We start from the raw sequence: 15,726 nt of genomic DNA on the forward strand, positions 1-15,726 counted from the left end.
CATCTAGCTACGCTAATGCTAATCGAAAATCAAAACATTTGCGATGTGCCTAATGAGGTTGCACAGTGTTTGTATTATGTTAGCCCTACGCTAATGCTAATCGTAGCCCCGGTAGCTTACCTTTGGAAACCAAGTTAGCCGCAAAGTAGTAGCATGCTAATGCAAAAATAAATATGTGCTCGCGTATTGGTGAATGGACACCTTATCGTTTAAGTATAACACAATGTTCTGCGGTGAACCGTGTGAAAATGTCTCACCCACCGTGAGGACAGCCTCTTCACTCCCACCTCCCTGCTCCAGACAGCACAGCTGCTGCTGATGAGCCGCTGCCTGCCTGGTGTAGAGTGATATATCAGCGAAAGTGCAGCATGATAAATCAGTGAGAATTAAAATTCCTCCAGAAAATTTGAAAATCAAGGATGTGCACCATCGGGCCAATGCTCAATCCAAAGTCTTAGGGTAAGCTGACTAAAGGCCAGCAAGTTCAAAAGTCAGAAATCAACCACCACACACTGAAATGACTTTACTGTATTTAATTCAAAAGCAAACATACAGAACTGCTACAGCCAATAATATAGTAGTTGATGCTATAAGTCAATGTGTGATAAATGTCTTATATATGAGAAAGAATGATCATTATATTATTGTGATATTATAATCACAATGGGTACACTGTTGTTGTTCAGTGGTTAACCAACATTTATTGTGTATGTATGTAGCAAATGAAGCAGGTGCAAAGCATTCAGCAACTTTAAAACTAAATCTGACATCTTCTCTGGTGAATGAAAACATCACATGAATGATTAAGAGTTAAGAATGATTACATTGTGTCTATTTATACAGAGATTTTACTGCAGACCAGCAGGATCTTAAGCCTTCTTGGCTAAGTCTGCACATGGTTAGCATAGTGATAAACAAAAAAACAAAAAAACAAATAAAATCAAAAACATTAAAAACTTCGGATTGTGCACAACATCTCAGTATTTTTGATTACTCTTAGTATGATTATATCTATACTGGATATTAGCAATAAACGGTGGAGATTATACTTAAGCAATAACAAGTCATGTTTGTCTGTGATTCAACAAACAAAAAAAAAAAAAACATGAATAACTTGATTTAGATGTAATCTTGTATTTCTTCTCCGTAGCCAGCCTGAACGTTTTCCTTGATTCTCTGAGTTTCTTCAGCTGAAGCTTCTGGGAGAACTGCTTTCAATCCATTCTCTATTTTTGCCATCCTGGCATTGGTCTTGTTCTCAAATTCTCTCTTGTTCTTCACGACGAGATTCAGAATACCTTCTTGAGCTGCCTTGCAGGAGGTTTGCAGCTTCTCACGCTCTGAAAGAAACTCTGGTTTCCCTTTATCCATGGCCATGAGTTTGCCCAGGCTGCTCACTCTGTCCATCAGGTACTTGTTAGAGACTTCAGTGTAGGTGGTTGAGATCATGTGGACCAGGCTGGAGACATTTGAGGCTTGAAATGCCTGCATGTACAGCAGGTCTTTTGAATAGAGCTTTTCATTGTAGCTCAGCTTCATTGTTGAATCAGATGTTTTGACAAAGTTTTTCAGTGTTTTGCTGAGGCTGATTTGGATGATGTTGGAGATCATTTGGAAGAAGCGCACCATCTTCTTCCACTGCTCTTGTACTCTTCCCATGGCATCAAGACCCTTGACCAGCATTTTGATGGTTTGGTCAAAGCTAATCTCTTTGATTTCACAGTTTTGCAGTTCAATCAGAACATCATTCAGCTCCTTCTGCTTCTTCTCCATGTTCTCAACAGCCTTTTCATAGGACTCTCGTGAGTTTTTGAGTTCTGCTCTGGTCTGCTCAATTTGGAAACGGGCATTTTCAACTGCTACCTGACCGGCTAATTTGCCTTGACCTGCTGAACTGCTCTTCTCTGATTTGTATTTCATTGGTCCTTTGGCGGCAAGTGCTGGGGTACCTAATTTTTTCTTGGACTTTGAATCAAATTTGTGAGCAGCATCCTTCAACTTTTTAATGCTCTTTAACAGCTTTACAGTTGACTTGATGTCCCACTTATGTTCTGGACTATATGTTGCCAGATCTTCGCAGATCTCAATACCTGTTTCACAGAGTGAAAGAGCATCTGTGCATTGAGAGCCCTTTGGGATCTGATCCAGTTGTTTTAAGATCCGTGTGAATTGGTCCTTGTCCCATGCAGTCTTTGTGCTTTTACTCTTCTCATCATACAGTTTTTTCCAGTCTATTTCACTTTCACTGACATATTGGTCGAAACCCGTTGCAAGACTCAGAATCTCTCCAGACGTGCAGCTGGCATTGATTTGTGCGACTGGATCAGAATTCTCATCACCACCAGCATCACCACTCGCATCAGTAGAACCTTCTGATGATGCACCTGATGCATTGGCATTACCACCCACCAGAGAAACCATTCCATTCATCATTCCTACCACACTTGATTGTAGACCATCAACAAAATTCATGCCAATCACTTCCCATCCAGAGGGAAGAGAGTCCATGGATTGCTTGTAAGCATCTTGTGCTTCTTCCATCTGCTTTGACATGGCCTCCATTGCTTTCTTGGTCTGTTCATTTTGCATTATGGCAGTCTGTTCCCTCATTTTGTTTTCCTTTATTTTATTCTGCACTTCTTTCAGCTCTTCCCCATAAAAGAACTGAGCACTGACACAGGCCTCCAACAGCTCCCCTATTAAACTGATGACATCAGCATATCTCTTCTCAACCATGGTTGCTTGTTCCACACAGTCATCAGCAATAGAACGAATGGTTTCGAGTTGATCTGGCAGGAGAGTTTCAATAACTTTATCACTGGCATTGAAAAGAATGCCGACCGATGTCTTAATATAATCGGGTATTGTGCCAGTGTGAAGGCGGATCCTATCCATACCATTGTGAGCATCATTAAATGCCTGCCAGCCTGAGTTACAGATCTGCATGAGACTGGCCCTGAAGGAGTCTGGGTACTTTAAGTACGTGAAGCCCCCTGGTGGAGGCTTCTTGTTAATGGAGAAGTCGTCATTGGAGGAAATGAAGACAAGTTCTCCCAAGATAGCAATAGAAAGTGGAGCAGGAGTCAGATACTCCTCCCAGTTTGCATTGGGCTGCATCAGCATCTTGGTAGTGTCACGCGTCTCTGATGCGGTTGAAAGACTTTGAGTGGTCTCAGCAATTTGGGTGGCCATGATGTAAAACTGTTGAAAGAAAAAAGAGAAAGACAATTTTTCACCTCTATCAAAATGCTTTCAGGCCTCTGTAAAGCTGGTTAAAAATAACATCCCACAACATGCACATTTGGAAATTTGGAATTATAAACAGCTGAAACACTGACACGTCATAATTCAACTTCAAGATATCTTTAATTATCCTCAACTGAAGATATCTATTTTGTCTATTTTCCATTGGTTGATTTCTTTGTTTTTCCCAATATTTGAAGGATTATATCGTTTATCCTTTTTTCTTTTTGTATAATTTTATATACTTTGCACTACAATTGTGTTCCAATTCTATCATGTTGCATTTGTTATCATGTGTAATCTCTGTCCTATGGCTGCTGCAACACGTGGAATGTGTGGGATCAATAAAGTCTAATCTCACCTAATCCACAACTGAATGAAATATCTATATCTCTATAATGACAAACCCCATACACATAAATGGCATAAGCAGTTTTGAGTATTAAGCTTAAAACTGAATGACAGATATCTGAAACTGTAGTTTTGACGAATGAGAATGTCAATTTTTTTTTTTTTTTTTAAATGTAAACATTAGCATTGAAACGGTAATTTGTTGATGGTCCCTAAATGAGACTGGTGGGGTGGGACTTAGAATAAATCGTGATCGTGCAGCTATCCCTCTGTGGAAAGAGAGGAGGGTGCTGCGAGGTCTGGAGGTTGAATATCCAACCTGAAACTAAACTCACCGCGGTTCAACGACAGTTCTGGAATGACTAAACACTTGTGAATCGTATCGGTCAGTATCATTTTCTTTAACGTCTGTTTTACAGGAATGGCTACTAAAACAAAATGGAAAATCAAAACGTGCATTTATTATTATTATTATTATTATTTTAAAATAAAAATAACAACCAAGAACGACATAAGACATAATTGTTTAAAATTGCACACTTCGCAGGTGTGCACCTTCCTCTCCCTCCCGGGCAGAAACAGCTGCCTGTGTGACCTTTGTTCCTCTGTTGGTAGAGTCTATTTAACGATAATCGTTCACTTTACTTAATTAGGAGCCACCCGTTAAATATAGTATAGTAGTATTCATCACAGTGTATTGTCGTTGCATATTTTTAATAGTTTGTAAAATTTTTATAAAGTTTACCCTTCCAGTAATTATGTTTATTATGCGTTCGTATGCTGCACTATATACACCAACAATATTATTATTATTTACTGCTTTTGTGCACATTGGTCCAGCCCTCATTGTTGTTTTTTGTTTTTGCTCATATGGTCTCTGGCGAAAAATAGATATCAGGATATAGATATGGAAACTGTGATTGACATGGTTACAAAAAACAAACAAACAAACAAAAACAATAATGCATAAAAACATGACATGCAAAAATGACCAAAAGGAAAGCCACAGCACAATGTGTTAAAAAGACAGTGAAGTAAGGACGTGGATATATATAAATTATTCAATTTAATAGATTCTGTTAGTGTTCTTTTCTCAGTTTTCTTACCTCAGTGGTCAAACTTGCTTCTGTATGAGGACGATCAGGAGCACAAGTGAGCACAGTTACGGCGAGAGGATGGACTTTTATTGCCCTCTGGAGGAGGAGGGGGGACATGACCAAACAGTCTCCTCCCAGTTGAGAGAGCTTACTTGAAATCAGACGTCTTCTATGAAATCACGTGACTTTTTTTTTTTCCCACTGGCAGCGTTGGGGTGGTCGACCATGGAAACAACAGACGGACCAATCAGCAGCGTCGCACCACCAGCTCAGAAACAAAAGTAAAACTGCCGGTGTCACATGCTTGCTGAGAACTTGTCTGACATTTAAGAAACAGGTGATGGAAAATGAAAGAAAGTCTTGCTGTTACAGCAGCAAGACAATAAGGATAAGGATAATAAATAATAAACATGCATTACCAAAAAGAAATAGAATCTATAAAGTACAATATATAAAGATATTAACACTGACTATAAAAATAGGTTTAAAAATAGAATGTACATTACAACCGGTCTGCAGAATATACACAGTATGCACATGGTATTTATAGTGTAAGGAAACAAGGCTGAGCTATTAAATAAGGATATTAAATAAGGATATGGATATTGCACTACACAACAATTGTTAGGCAACTATTAGTGTGCAATGTGAGGACTGAAATCTTCACATTTGACTTGTTTATTTTTCATGTATTAGAGCAACAATAACAAATTAACAATTCAACTTTTACAAATAAACACGTTTTTTATGTCGACATTTGCATTTTGTAGTGTTCTCATTCTTTTTACAGTGACCTACGAGTGCCCTGAAAGGCGCCTATCAATAAAAAAGTATTATTAGTATTATTCTTATAGCCATAGCTGGCTAACCACACATGATAATGTGAATGATGTGGACTTTTCCCTGTTTCATTATCTTCTAAGAACTTTCAGTAGGTTTGGGAGTTGATTTTAAACCCATCTTCAACCCGGAAAGGTCCAACTAGTTCTTCCTAAATAAAAGCAGCCCATACTAGTGACCCACCTCCACCTTGTTGACGCCTGATCTCATCCATCTGGTCCTTCAAGAGTCATCTGTCCATAAAACCTTTGAAAAATCTGTCTTCAGACATTTCTTGACCCAGTCTTGACGTTTCAACGTATGAGTCTTGTTCAGTGATGGCCGTGTTTCAGCCTTCTTTACCTCGGCCATGTCTCTGATCACCGTACACCTGGTACTTCTGGACACTTCATGCCGATTACGTTGCTGGAATATAACAGCACTGGAGGTCAAATGTTTCCTGGTAGCTTTATGTATAATTCTTCTCAAGAATTTATCAGCTCTTTTGCATCTTTTTTTCTCCTAACATTTCTTGCGACTCTGTTGACTATTTCCAACAAAATGTCTGACTGATACTCATGCACACCTTGTTGATCCCTTTCGGCCAAGCCCTCCCTCATGACACAAATACACAACACCTGATCATGTTTAAATCTAATTAGCATTCAAGTTCATATAGCTTGGAGTTGAAAAATATGCATAGAAATGACTGAGGCCAAAATACTCACTTCCCTAATATGAGTTAAACACTCACACACACTTGTCAGCAGGGTTTTTTTTTTTTAGGAGCCAAAACTTCCTTGTTCCTTGTTCCTGTATTTTAAATGCACAACGTTCATGGTAAAGTCACAGGCTCCTAATTTCCATGGTGCAAGCTTGTGTTTAGTTTCTCTGAAAAGAACATTATGGTGGGAACGTACGTCAAAGGTGTGTTCAGAGTGTTCCACATACCTTCGATTTAGTCAGTGCTTATTTCGAGATACTTTCCACAGATGAATGGCAGCCAGTAGACGCATGACAAAACTGTCTCCTTTCAGTCTCCAGTTCAAAAACAAAAGTAAAACTACTGGTGTCACATGACTGATGGTTAGTGTTGACCTTTTTGCGGGTGTGAAAATTCATGTTAGTTATTTATTAATTTTATCTTTACTGTCTCTGCGGCTGTGACACAGACACAGTAAAGATAAAGGTTATAAACAGTTGAGCCTCAGACTGGACAATTCAAATGTATTGATTCAAATATTCTTTGTTCAGACATATACAACACATAGGGCAGTGAGAAGACCTATGAATTGTAAGCACAATTGTTTTTTTTTTTATAATTTCTAAATGTTTTAATGGAGATTTTGACACATTAGGTTGACATTATCAGCCTTAAAGTTCAACTCAGGGTCATGACAAGTCTGATTTAACAGATCACTTTCATTTCTTTCTTGGGCCATAACTCACATCCCTAGAAAACGAAGTTCTGACTAAATGACGTGTCACATTATTTATGGAGTGGGATTTCACAACCAGTGAAGACAGTTCTGAAGAAGGCGGAAGATACAAAACGAAACGAGCTGACACTTGATCCAGCAAATTAGTTCCTTGTTCCTGTAATTGAAATGCACAGAGTTCATGGTTAAGTCACAAGCTCCAAAATAGGTGCTAACAAAGATAATCGTGATTAATCGAAAAAAAAAAAAAATTATAGATTAGTCGACAACAAAAATAAACTTTAGTTGCAGCCCGAGAATGAATCAACAGGAGAATGTACCTATATACCTGTACCGTACAGGTATGTCTGCCTGCTGAGTTGATGAAGTTCCTTGAATTGAGCTCTCTGAAAAACACTCCTGTGACTTACAATTCTCAGAACAATGAGGATGTGTGAAGTAGGAAGGGTTAAATGTGTCTTACACAGGAGGAGGGCTGTTCTGTCATGTGCTCTTCTCTCTTCCAACAAAAAGGGCAATAAAAGCCACTGCTTTCACTCTTGCTCCTGATCATCTAAAGACTGAAACAAGAATAACCACATAGGTAAGAAATCAAACTAAAAATATATACTCAATTCATAGCTAACCAGGGATTCTGTCACACACATTTGATACTGGATAAAGAGACCTTTTTTGTCCAGTAATGTGAATCGGATCAGATTTATATTCAGTATATATAATAATATATAAATGTGTTTTGAAGGAGAAGTTCTGAGCTTCTTTGGGGAAAGTGTTCTGGGGGGAGTCAGTGATGCAGAGGGCTCTTTCCTTTATTAGACATATTGTAATCTAACATGTGTCCGTGTAACATGAGCAAATGGAGTCATATTGAAAGGTCATATGGGTTTATCAGAAGCAAGGCACTAAAGCTGAACTACTCCATTTAAACCAGACCCCTTAGTCCCTTTTACCTGTGAATAAGCAGCAATCATGATCTCAATATTAAGAAAAAAAACAAAAAAAGAATGTACACACTTAATAAATAGTATGATGTTTTTTTGTCTTGTTTGTTTTTTTGCAGTTATCAAGTATCCAGGTTTCATTTCGCTGTGTTCATGGACCACCACGTCTTTAATGGGTAAGTGGTCTTTGTATTAAAACTACATACTGTGTGTGTGTCGTTTAGTATGTAACACACCTTTTCTCATCACCATCTGTATTCATTCAAATGTCATAAATCCAATTTCTGCACAAAAGTGCAGTACATACAACAGTAAGAAGGTCTTTCACACTTACAGGGCTGTAGAGCTGCAGCATCGTCAGCAGTTGAAGCAAGTCGCCCAAAATGTGGTCAGACCTCTGATGAAAGGGCTCCGTTACTTCAACCATGTCTCGGAGATGCTCCTCTGCATGGAACCAGGCATCATCCTCAATTCTAAAAGCCAGCGTTTTCATGACATCAGACAGGACATTGAGAAGATGAATCAGCAGATGCAGGAGTCTCAGTCCATCGCAAACACTGAGCTTCGACGCATAGACGGAGAGACCGAGCATCTCACTGCAGAGCGGAGTCGTTTAGAAAATCAGAAAAGCCAGAGAATTAGGGAGTTAAATGACTTGAAAACGACGCTTAATACACACAGATCCAATCTAGAGAGTTACAATAACAGTCTGGAGGTGGAGAAAAGAAACCTGAGGTCAGCAATAGACGCCAGAGATGACATGCAAAAAAGGAGAGATGATGCAGAGAGAAACCAAATTATTGGTGCAAGTTTATTTGCTATCCCAATTGCAGGGTGGATTGCAGGTAAGTAAATACAGCTCTAAGCCTCCCTTTACACCAGGCATGAAAATGTGTTTTGTTTGATCAGATTGCAATCAGACGGCGCCTAACCACTTGTAAGCACAGGTGTAAATACACCTGAAGTGGGATTGTTATCAGATCTGCCAAACTACTTAGTTGAGCGGTGTTCAGAAACGCATTGTGACCAAATGCTATGCGAATCAGTTCCACCCACAACTTTGAGCACAGCTAACGTTTCCCGTTTTCGCCGGTTTTCCGCTTGTCGTCGTCGACGTCTTCCACACAATCCATACAATAGGTGATGTAAAGGGGCGGAAGACTGTGATCAGATAGTGATCGGATCTTGATGTAGACACTGGAGACGCATGTTTATACCAGGTGTAAACACGTGTGGTGAAGTGCAGGTGTAAAGGGGGCCTAAGTGTTATTTTTAGACAATTCACATTGCACACATGTGTTAATCTGTGTTGTCTGTTTTCAGGGGCTATTATGGTTGGTGTTTCTACTACGGAATTGAATGAGACCAATGCTGCTGTTGACAGAGCTATTGAGGAGGTGAACAACTGTGAATCTCAGGTGAACGTCTACTCTGCTAAAGTGTCAGAGTACAGTTCCACGATCAACCAAGCTGAGCGTGACATCGCGGCGGCTGACAATATGATTCACGAGACTGCGGACAAACTGCGGTCTGTGTCTGTGAAGAGAGAGTTTGTTGCTGATGTTCAGGAGAAAATTAGACATGCTGTCCATCAACTGGGACAGCTGTATGAGGTGGGGAGTGCAGCAGAGGTGCAGACCAGATACATGATTGTGCTGGAGCCTGTGATTAAGCTATTTGAGGAGATGACAACAGCACTGAGTCGCATCGCTGGAGATGAGCTGCTGCACACAGAGGGCATCCACTCCTTGATGAGCGAGATGAAAACAAACCAGACAAAACTCAAGCAGCTCGCTGACTCTAACAAGAGTTCAGGAGATGACGATTACTACTGATTTACACTTGTAGAATGTAATTTTGTCTGCACATAAACATGTGCATCAAAGCATTGCTCAGCAGTTTTGTCGCGATCGATCGACACTTGTGTAATGACCTTACAGCTTTGACAAAATATTGCTTTCACTTGCATGTTTCCGCTCTGTTTTCTTTAAAGAATTAGATAATTTTGGATGTTGAAATTATGATTTTTTTTTTTGTATATCATTAAAAAGTAAAAACAAATTCTGCTGTTTCTCTGAATTAGTGCAAGGATAGTTTTCACTGCAACAGTCCACGACTGTGGTTTGCTTGGCCACCAGGTGATCAGCAAAATTGCCCCTGTTCATGCAAGAGATCCACAACAGATCCACAACATTAGCAGCTAGCACCAGCTAGCAGCTCAGTTCATGTAAAACTACTCTGCAGGAGTAAATCAAAACATTTAGCCTTTTAATTTAAGTTCATAAAATGTGACGGTCACACCTCAGACTGGACAGGGAGGAGGACGAATGGGGTCAGCAGAGGCGCAGCTTGTGAACAGGCAAGGCAGGCAACTGCTTGGGGCCCCCCAAGCTGATAGAGGGCCCCCGGCACTCGGAGCCTGAGGGCTGTTTTTACTGAAATGTGCAGTGACCAGCCGCCTTCCTCTTAAAAAAACAATGGGCGATTTGCAATGACATCTCAGTAGGAAACCTCCCTAAAGGGGCCCCACCTCACGTTAACCTGTGTGAAGTTATTGAACTGCAAGTTGGAAAATGAAGAGGATTATTTACAGTGTAATGCATATCTTTTTTTAATCAGTTTATATATGTTTTTTTTCAGTTATTTACAGTATTTTATTGTTTTATAATGTGGGTTCTTTACAGTGTAATGTATATCTTTTTTTTTTACTACGTTTATATAGTTTTTTTAAAAGCTATTTACAGTATTTTATTGTTCTTTACATTAATAGTTTCACATCCATTTTAATTACAAGGTTTTTCCATGTTATTTCATTCATTTCGAACAGAAAAAATATATATATATTTTGAACTCAGACATTTTTCGTTGGTGTCAGATTATTAAAACATAATGGGGATGAGCACTGGTTGGAAGGGAGTTTTTGCTTAGGGCCCCTACAGACTCGAGAATCGCCTCTGGGAGTGAGTGTGGACATCTTGGAAAAAGTTAACAATTAATGACAGCAGTTATGAGATAGACAGATAGAGAGTAGACAACGGTTTATTCGCTCGTGTCACGTGATTTCTGAGAAGAAGCCTGTGGCTTCAAATAAGCGCTAAAGCAGGAAGAGGAGTGGGCTGTGCCTCTCTGGTCTCCCCCCCCTCTCAACCGCCCTCCCCTCTCCAGCTCAACAGCACCACTGCATTCTGTCCTGATCCTCCACATGCAGAGCAATGGCTGAGAGCAGGTGAGAAATAAGATTTTTTATTTAATGCAGTATTTTGGACATGAGACGAATTTAATTGTTGCTGTTAATGGATGCAATTTAATTAAAAAGCAGCAGGGGTTTCCGAGCAGACAAAAGAAAGAAAGAAAAAAGAATGTTTGAAGTTGATTATATGGTGTAATTATCAAGGATTATTGGAGTAAATGGGTATGTGCACATGTGCAGTGTCCTCTTAACTATACGACAACACATTCAGAGCAGACACGACACGAATACCAGGCTGTTGTTGGCAGTGAATCTGAAAGTGAGAGTAAGAAATTGCTTCACGCAGAATCAGAGCTGGAGGAGCCGGGAGTTATGTTGCACAGTTGCAGCAATAATTAAATAATAATAACAATAATGATAATAAAAGGTTTATTAATTAAATTAAAGTTAAAAGCCCACCGTGATACTCCATTGTTGTGTTAACGCTCTTAAAACGGAGCTCACGAGCTGAAGTTGTAAACTTGACAGACAAGTGCCACCTGCTGGAGAAATAACTGTAGTGCATCTTAGCATTCTTTTTTTAATTTTTAATTTTTTTTATTTAGAACATTGCGGTAATATATTGCAAGATTATTTGTGAATAAACCATTGTCACTTCTTTGTCTAAAAAATAATGATATATATGTATTTAAAAGATGGCAATGATGTATGATTGTAAGAAAGTTAAAAATTCCATAACAAATTGTCGAAAAAAGCCAGCATAAAATAAAATAAAATTTGAAGACGAAATGTTTTATAATAGATAGGAGTAAAAATAAATAAATGATTGAAATCTTCTAAAGGTAAATTAAGTCAAACTATTTAAGTGAATAAATATGATTAGGTTTAAAAATACACCAACAAAGGAATACAAGATAATGTAATAAAATAAAAAATAATTTCTGAACTCAGTCTGAGGGCACGTTGCAATACCTCCAACGCCCACCAGAGGACTATGTCTCCCTCTTCAGAAGGCAATAGAATAAACCACTGTGGGTACAAATTGGAGAAATTAATTTGTTATTAACATGTTACAAAATTAATTGTGTCTTTTTTTCTGTCTTGCAGGAATGAACTGTTCAGGATTATTTCAATGTTTGTCCGGCCCGTCTTTGACTGGTATAAGCTCATGTATCAATCAATGCATGGAACGTCTATCTGTCCATCTATCTCATAGCTGTCCAATGAGTCACTTTATAGGCTTCAACCTTGGCAGGTTTCTTATCAAGGCCACCAGTGTGTACTGTACACTGCCACATTTTGCTGGATAAGAAATACACGATTACATTTACAGCACTATTTAAACTGCATGCCGTCTTACCTGGTATAATTTAAAGTTTGTTCAGAGAAAAAATACTAAAGCACACAAGGTGGCAACAGCATCCCTACATGGATATGAGGTGCCATTTGTAAAGCGAAACTGCTCAAAAAGAGCTTCAATTAGTGTTTGAAAAAGTGGTCACTTTGTAGTATTTATATTATATATATATATATATTATTATATTTTATATTTGTTCACTTTATTTAAATATACTATTTAATTTATTAAATAATTAAATCTAAATATGCATATAAAATAATACATATAAAATATATAATAAATATATATAAAATGTTACACCTAAATGTTAAATCTAAATCTTTCGGGTAAACTAAATATTAAGCTAATATGCAAATTCACACTGCCGGGAACCGGAAGTACCAAAATAGAGGTCAGGGTGTGTTTATAGAATGAAATAACTAATTAAAACCACCTTAGCGAGGGAAATAAACACTTGAACATACATCATTGTGAGATTTAACATTTATATTTAGCATTTCGATTTAACATTTACATTTACATTTAGATTTAGCATTTCGATTGAACATTTCGATTTAGGATTTAGATTTAAAGGTGCCATATGTTAGAATGTGGCCAAAAGCGGTTACTAAATCAAAATACCAAGGCCTTTTAGGTTTCGTTTTCTGCGGTAGGTGGCGCCACATGCCAAAACATGATTTCAAAACATAAACATGATTTGCAGTGTGTAAACATTTTTTTTAATGCAAATATTTTGGCTGTACTGTTGTTGTTGGTGAGTTCAGTTTGTTATATGAACATTATTCCTGAGTCTCTGTGACATATTAGGAGGATTTTATTTTCTCTTGCCCTTCAAAAGCTGTTGATTTAAAGGGATAGTTCGTATTTTGGACATAAGACCTACTTACCAACTCAGCCGGTGTGATGGAGACGTCTGGAGACGTTTTCAAGAAATTTCATTCAGTTCTTCTAGTTGCCGAGTTCGCTGATGCTATGGTTAGGGCAAGTCAATGGTACCAGCTAGCATGGCATTAGAAACACTCATACCGACTCCACAGTGCACCAGAGGCAAATCAATTTTAACGGCAGACTATCGATGTAAATATCTGTGTTGATAGAATAATATTTGAAACAATTGCATGGCATGAATCATCCATTTTTGAGGGACTACTTTCTCAGCAGCAGTGGAATCAATCCGCCGCTGCCATAGCCTAACAGGAAGTATGACGCGCTGCTGCTGCTGCTGCTGAGACATAAATCCTTCAAATTGCAAGGTTGGTTTTATTTCAAACATTCTATCAACACAGATATGTACATCGATAGTCTGCCGTTACAATCGATTTGCCTCGGGTGCACTGTGGAGTCGGTATGAGTGTTTCTAATGCCATGCTAACTTGTACCATTGACTTGCGCTAGCCATAGCACCAGCGAACTCGGCAACTAAAAGAACTCAATGAAATTTCTTGAAAACGTCTCCATCACACCGGCTGAGTTGGAAAATAGGTCTTATGTCCAAAATTCCAAACTATCCCTTTAAGGGTCTCTTCAGTTTCTAATATTGAACCCTTTCACACTTACAGGTCTGTAGAGCAGCAGCATCGTCAGCAGTTGAGGCAAGTCGCCCAAGATGTGGTTGTACCACTGATGAAAGGGCTCCGTTCCTTCAACCAAGTCTCAGAGATGCTCCTCCGCCTGGAACCAGGCATCATCCTCAATTCAAGAAGCCAGCGTTTTCATGACATCAGACAACAGATCGAGAGGATGAATCAGCAGATGCAGCAGTCCCAGTACATCGCAAACACTGAGCTTCGACGCATAGACGGAGAGACTGAACATCTCACTGCAGAGCTGAGTCGTTTAGCAAATCAGAAAAGCCAGAGAATAAGGGAGTTAAATGACTTGAAAACGACGCTGAAGTCACACAGATCCACTCTAGAGAGTTACCGTGAAAGTCTGGAGGTGGAGAGAAGAAACCTGAGGTCAGCAGAAGAGACCAGAGATGACATGAGAAGAAGGAGAGATGCAGCAGAGAGAAATGCACTTATTGGTGCAGGTTTATTTGTTATCCCAATTGCAGGGTGGATTGCAGGTAAGTGAACACAGCTCTAAATGTTGGGTTATTTGAAGGAGGCTCACACTGCCAACAAGTATTAATCTGTACTGTTTGTTTTCAGGGGGTATTATTGTTGGTGTTTCTCTTGTAGAGTGGAATGAGACCAATGATGCTGTAAACAGAGCTATTGAGGAGGTGGACAGGTGTGAATCTCAGGTGGACGACTACGGTGACAAAGTGTCAGAGTACAGTTCCAGGGTCAACGAAGCTGAGCGTGACATCGATAAGGCTGACAGAAAGATAAGCGAGACTGAGGACAAACTGCGGTCTGTGTCTGTGAAGCGAGAGTTTGTTGCTGATTTTCAGGAGAAAATTAGACATGCTGTCCATCAACTGGGACAGCTGTATGAGGTGGGGAGTGCAGCAGAGGTGCAGACCAAATACATTATTGTGCTGGAGCCTGTGATTAAGGTATTTGAGGAGATGACAACAGCACTGAGTCGCATCACTGGAGATGAGCTGCTGCACACAGAGGGCATCCACTCCTTGATGAGCGACATGAAAACAAACCAGAGAAAACTCAAGCAGCTTGTTGACTCTAAAAAGAGTTCAGATTATGAAGATTACTACTGATTACAATCATTTTAAATCTCCAGAACCACATCGCTCCAGTCCCTCACTTGAGAATGTGTGATATACTGTACATATACATATTTGGATTAGATAAACAAGATTTTGTTGTTCTCACATTGGGGAAATTCACTTCATATGTCATTCATGTGTTTTTCTTCCATTTGTTATCAATGTTCACTTATTTTAAATGTGGCCATATAACTAAACAGCTTTATTTTACTTCTTCTTGTTAATGACTTTGTTTTTAACTGACTTTACATCACCATCAAGTACCCTGTAGTTAAGAAAAATGTGTAAAGTTAATTATACATTATTACTGAGTTCCATTTATCTCACTGTCAGTCTAGTGCTGTTTGTTGTTGTGAATTACTGAGATGTTTTGTTTAAAAATAAAAGTGAAATCATAATTTATATTCAAATAAAAACATTTTGGACATTACACGTCTGGTTGCACAGGGGTGTGGTGAGTGGAAAGCTTCAAAAATTCTTCATTTAAGGTCTGAACTGATATTTGTAGTGTAGATGTCACCAGTGAGATGACCTTTATTTAATTACAATCTTTTAAACAAAGCACAATGAAAAACCATCGGTTTCTGTTATTCAGTTGTATGTTTTAGCATC

At 38.9% G+C, this 15,726-nt stretch overlaps 3 protein-coding genes across 4 annotated transcripts; 2 read left to right on the forward strand and 1 right to left on the reverse strand.

The window, feature by feature from the left end:
• Positions 1-518: 518 nt before the first annotated feature.
• Positions 519-4,761, reverse strand: LOC310930431 (uncharacterized protein). Its single transcript, XM_083893408.1, has 2 exons — positions 4,701-4,761; positions 519-3,201 (listed from the first exon to the last, which is right to left on the reverse strand). Exon 2 carries the CDS (start codon positions 3,190-3,192, stop codon positions 1,120-1,122), a length of 2,073 nt encoding a protein of 690 aa, XP_083749534.1. The 5' UTR covers positions 3,193-3,201; positions 4,701-4,761; the 3' UTR covers positions 519-1,119.
• A 171-nt stretch (positions 4,762-4,932) lies between these two features.
• Positions 4,933-9,917, forward strand: LOC310931069 (uncharacterized protein). The gene is made up of 4 exons (XM_083894157.1): positions 4,933-5,028; positions 8,010-8,066; positions 8,227-8,735; positions 9,214-9,917. Exons 2-4 carry the CDS (start codon positions 8,044-8,046, stop codon positions 9,723-9,725), a joined length of 1,044 nt encoding a protein of 347 aa, XP_083750283.1. The 5' UTR covers positions 4,933-5,028; positions 8,010-8,043; the 3' UTR covers positions 9,726-9,917.
• Positions 9,918-11,034: 1,117 nt separating this feature from the next.
• Positions 11,035-15,377, forward strand: LOC310930607 (uncharacterized protein). 2 transcript variants are annotated; one of them, XM_083893641.1, is made up of 4 exons: positions 11,035-11,116; positions 12,188-12,238; positions 14,000-14,508; positions 14,594-15,377. In XM_083893641.1, exons 1-4 carry the CDS (start codon positions 11,103-11,105, stop codon positions 15,103-15,105), a joined length of 1,086 nt encoding a protein of 361 aa, XP_083749767.1. In that variant the 5' UTR covers positions 11,035-11,102; the 3' UTR covers positions 15,106-15,377. The 2 variants fall into 2 exon arrangements, with proteins under 2 accessions (XP_083749767.1, XP_083749768.1); XM_083893642.1 differs by having other exon boundaries at positions 14,624-15,377.
• Positions 15,378-15,726: the final 349 nt, after the last annotated feature.

This window comes from Microchirus variegatus (genome assembly GCF_963457635.1).
Source record: "Microchirus variegatus genome assembly, chromosome: 8".
Lineage (NCBI taxonomy): Eukaryota > Metazoa > Chordata > Actinopteri > Pleuronectiformes > Soleidae > Microchirus > Microchirus variegatus.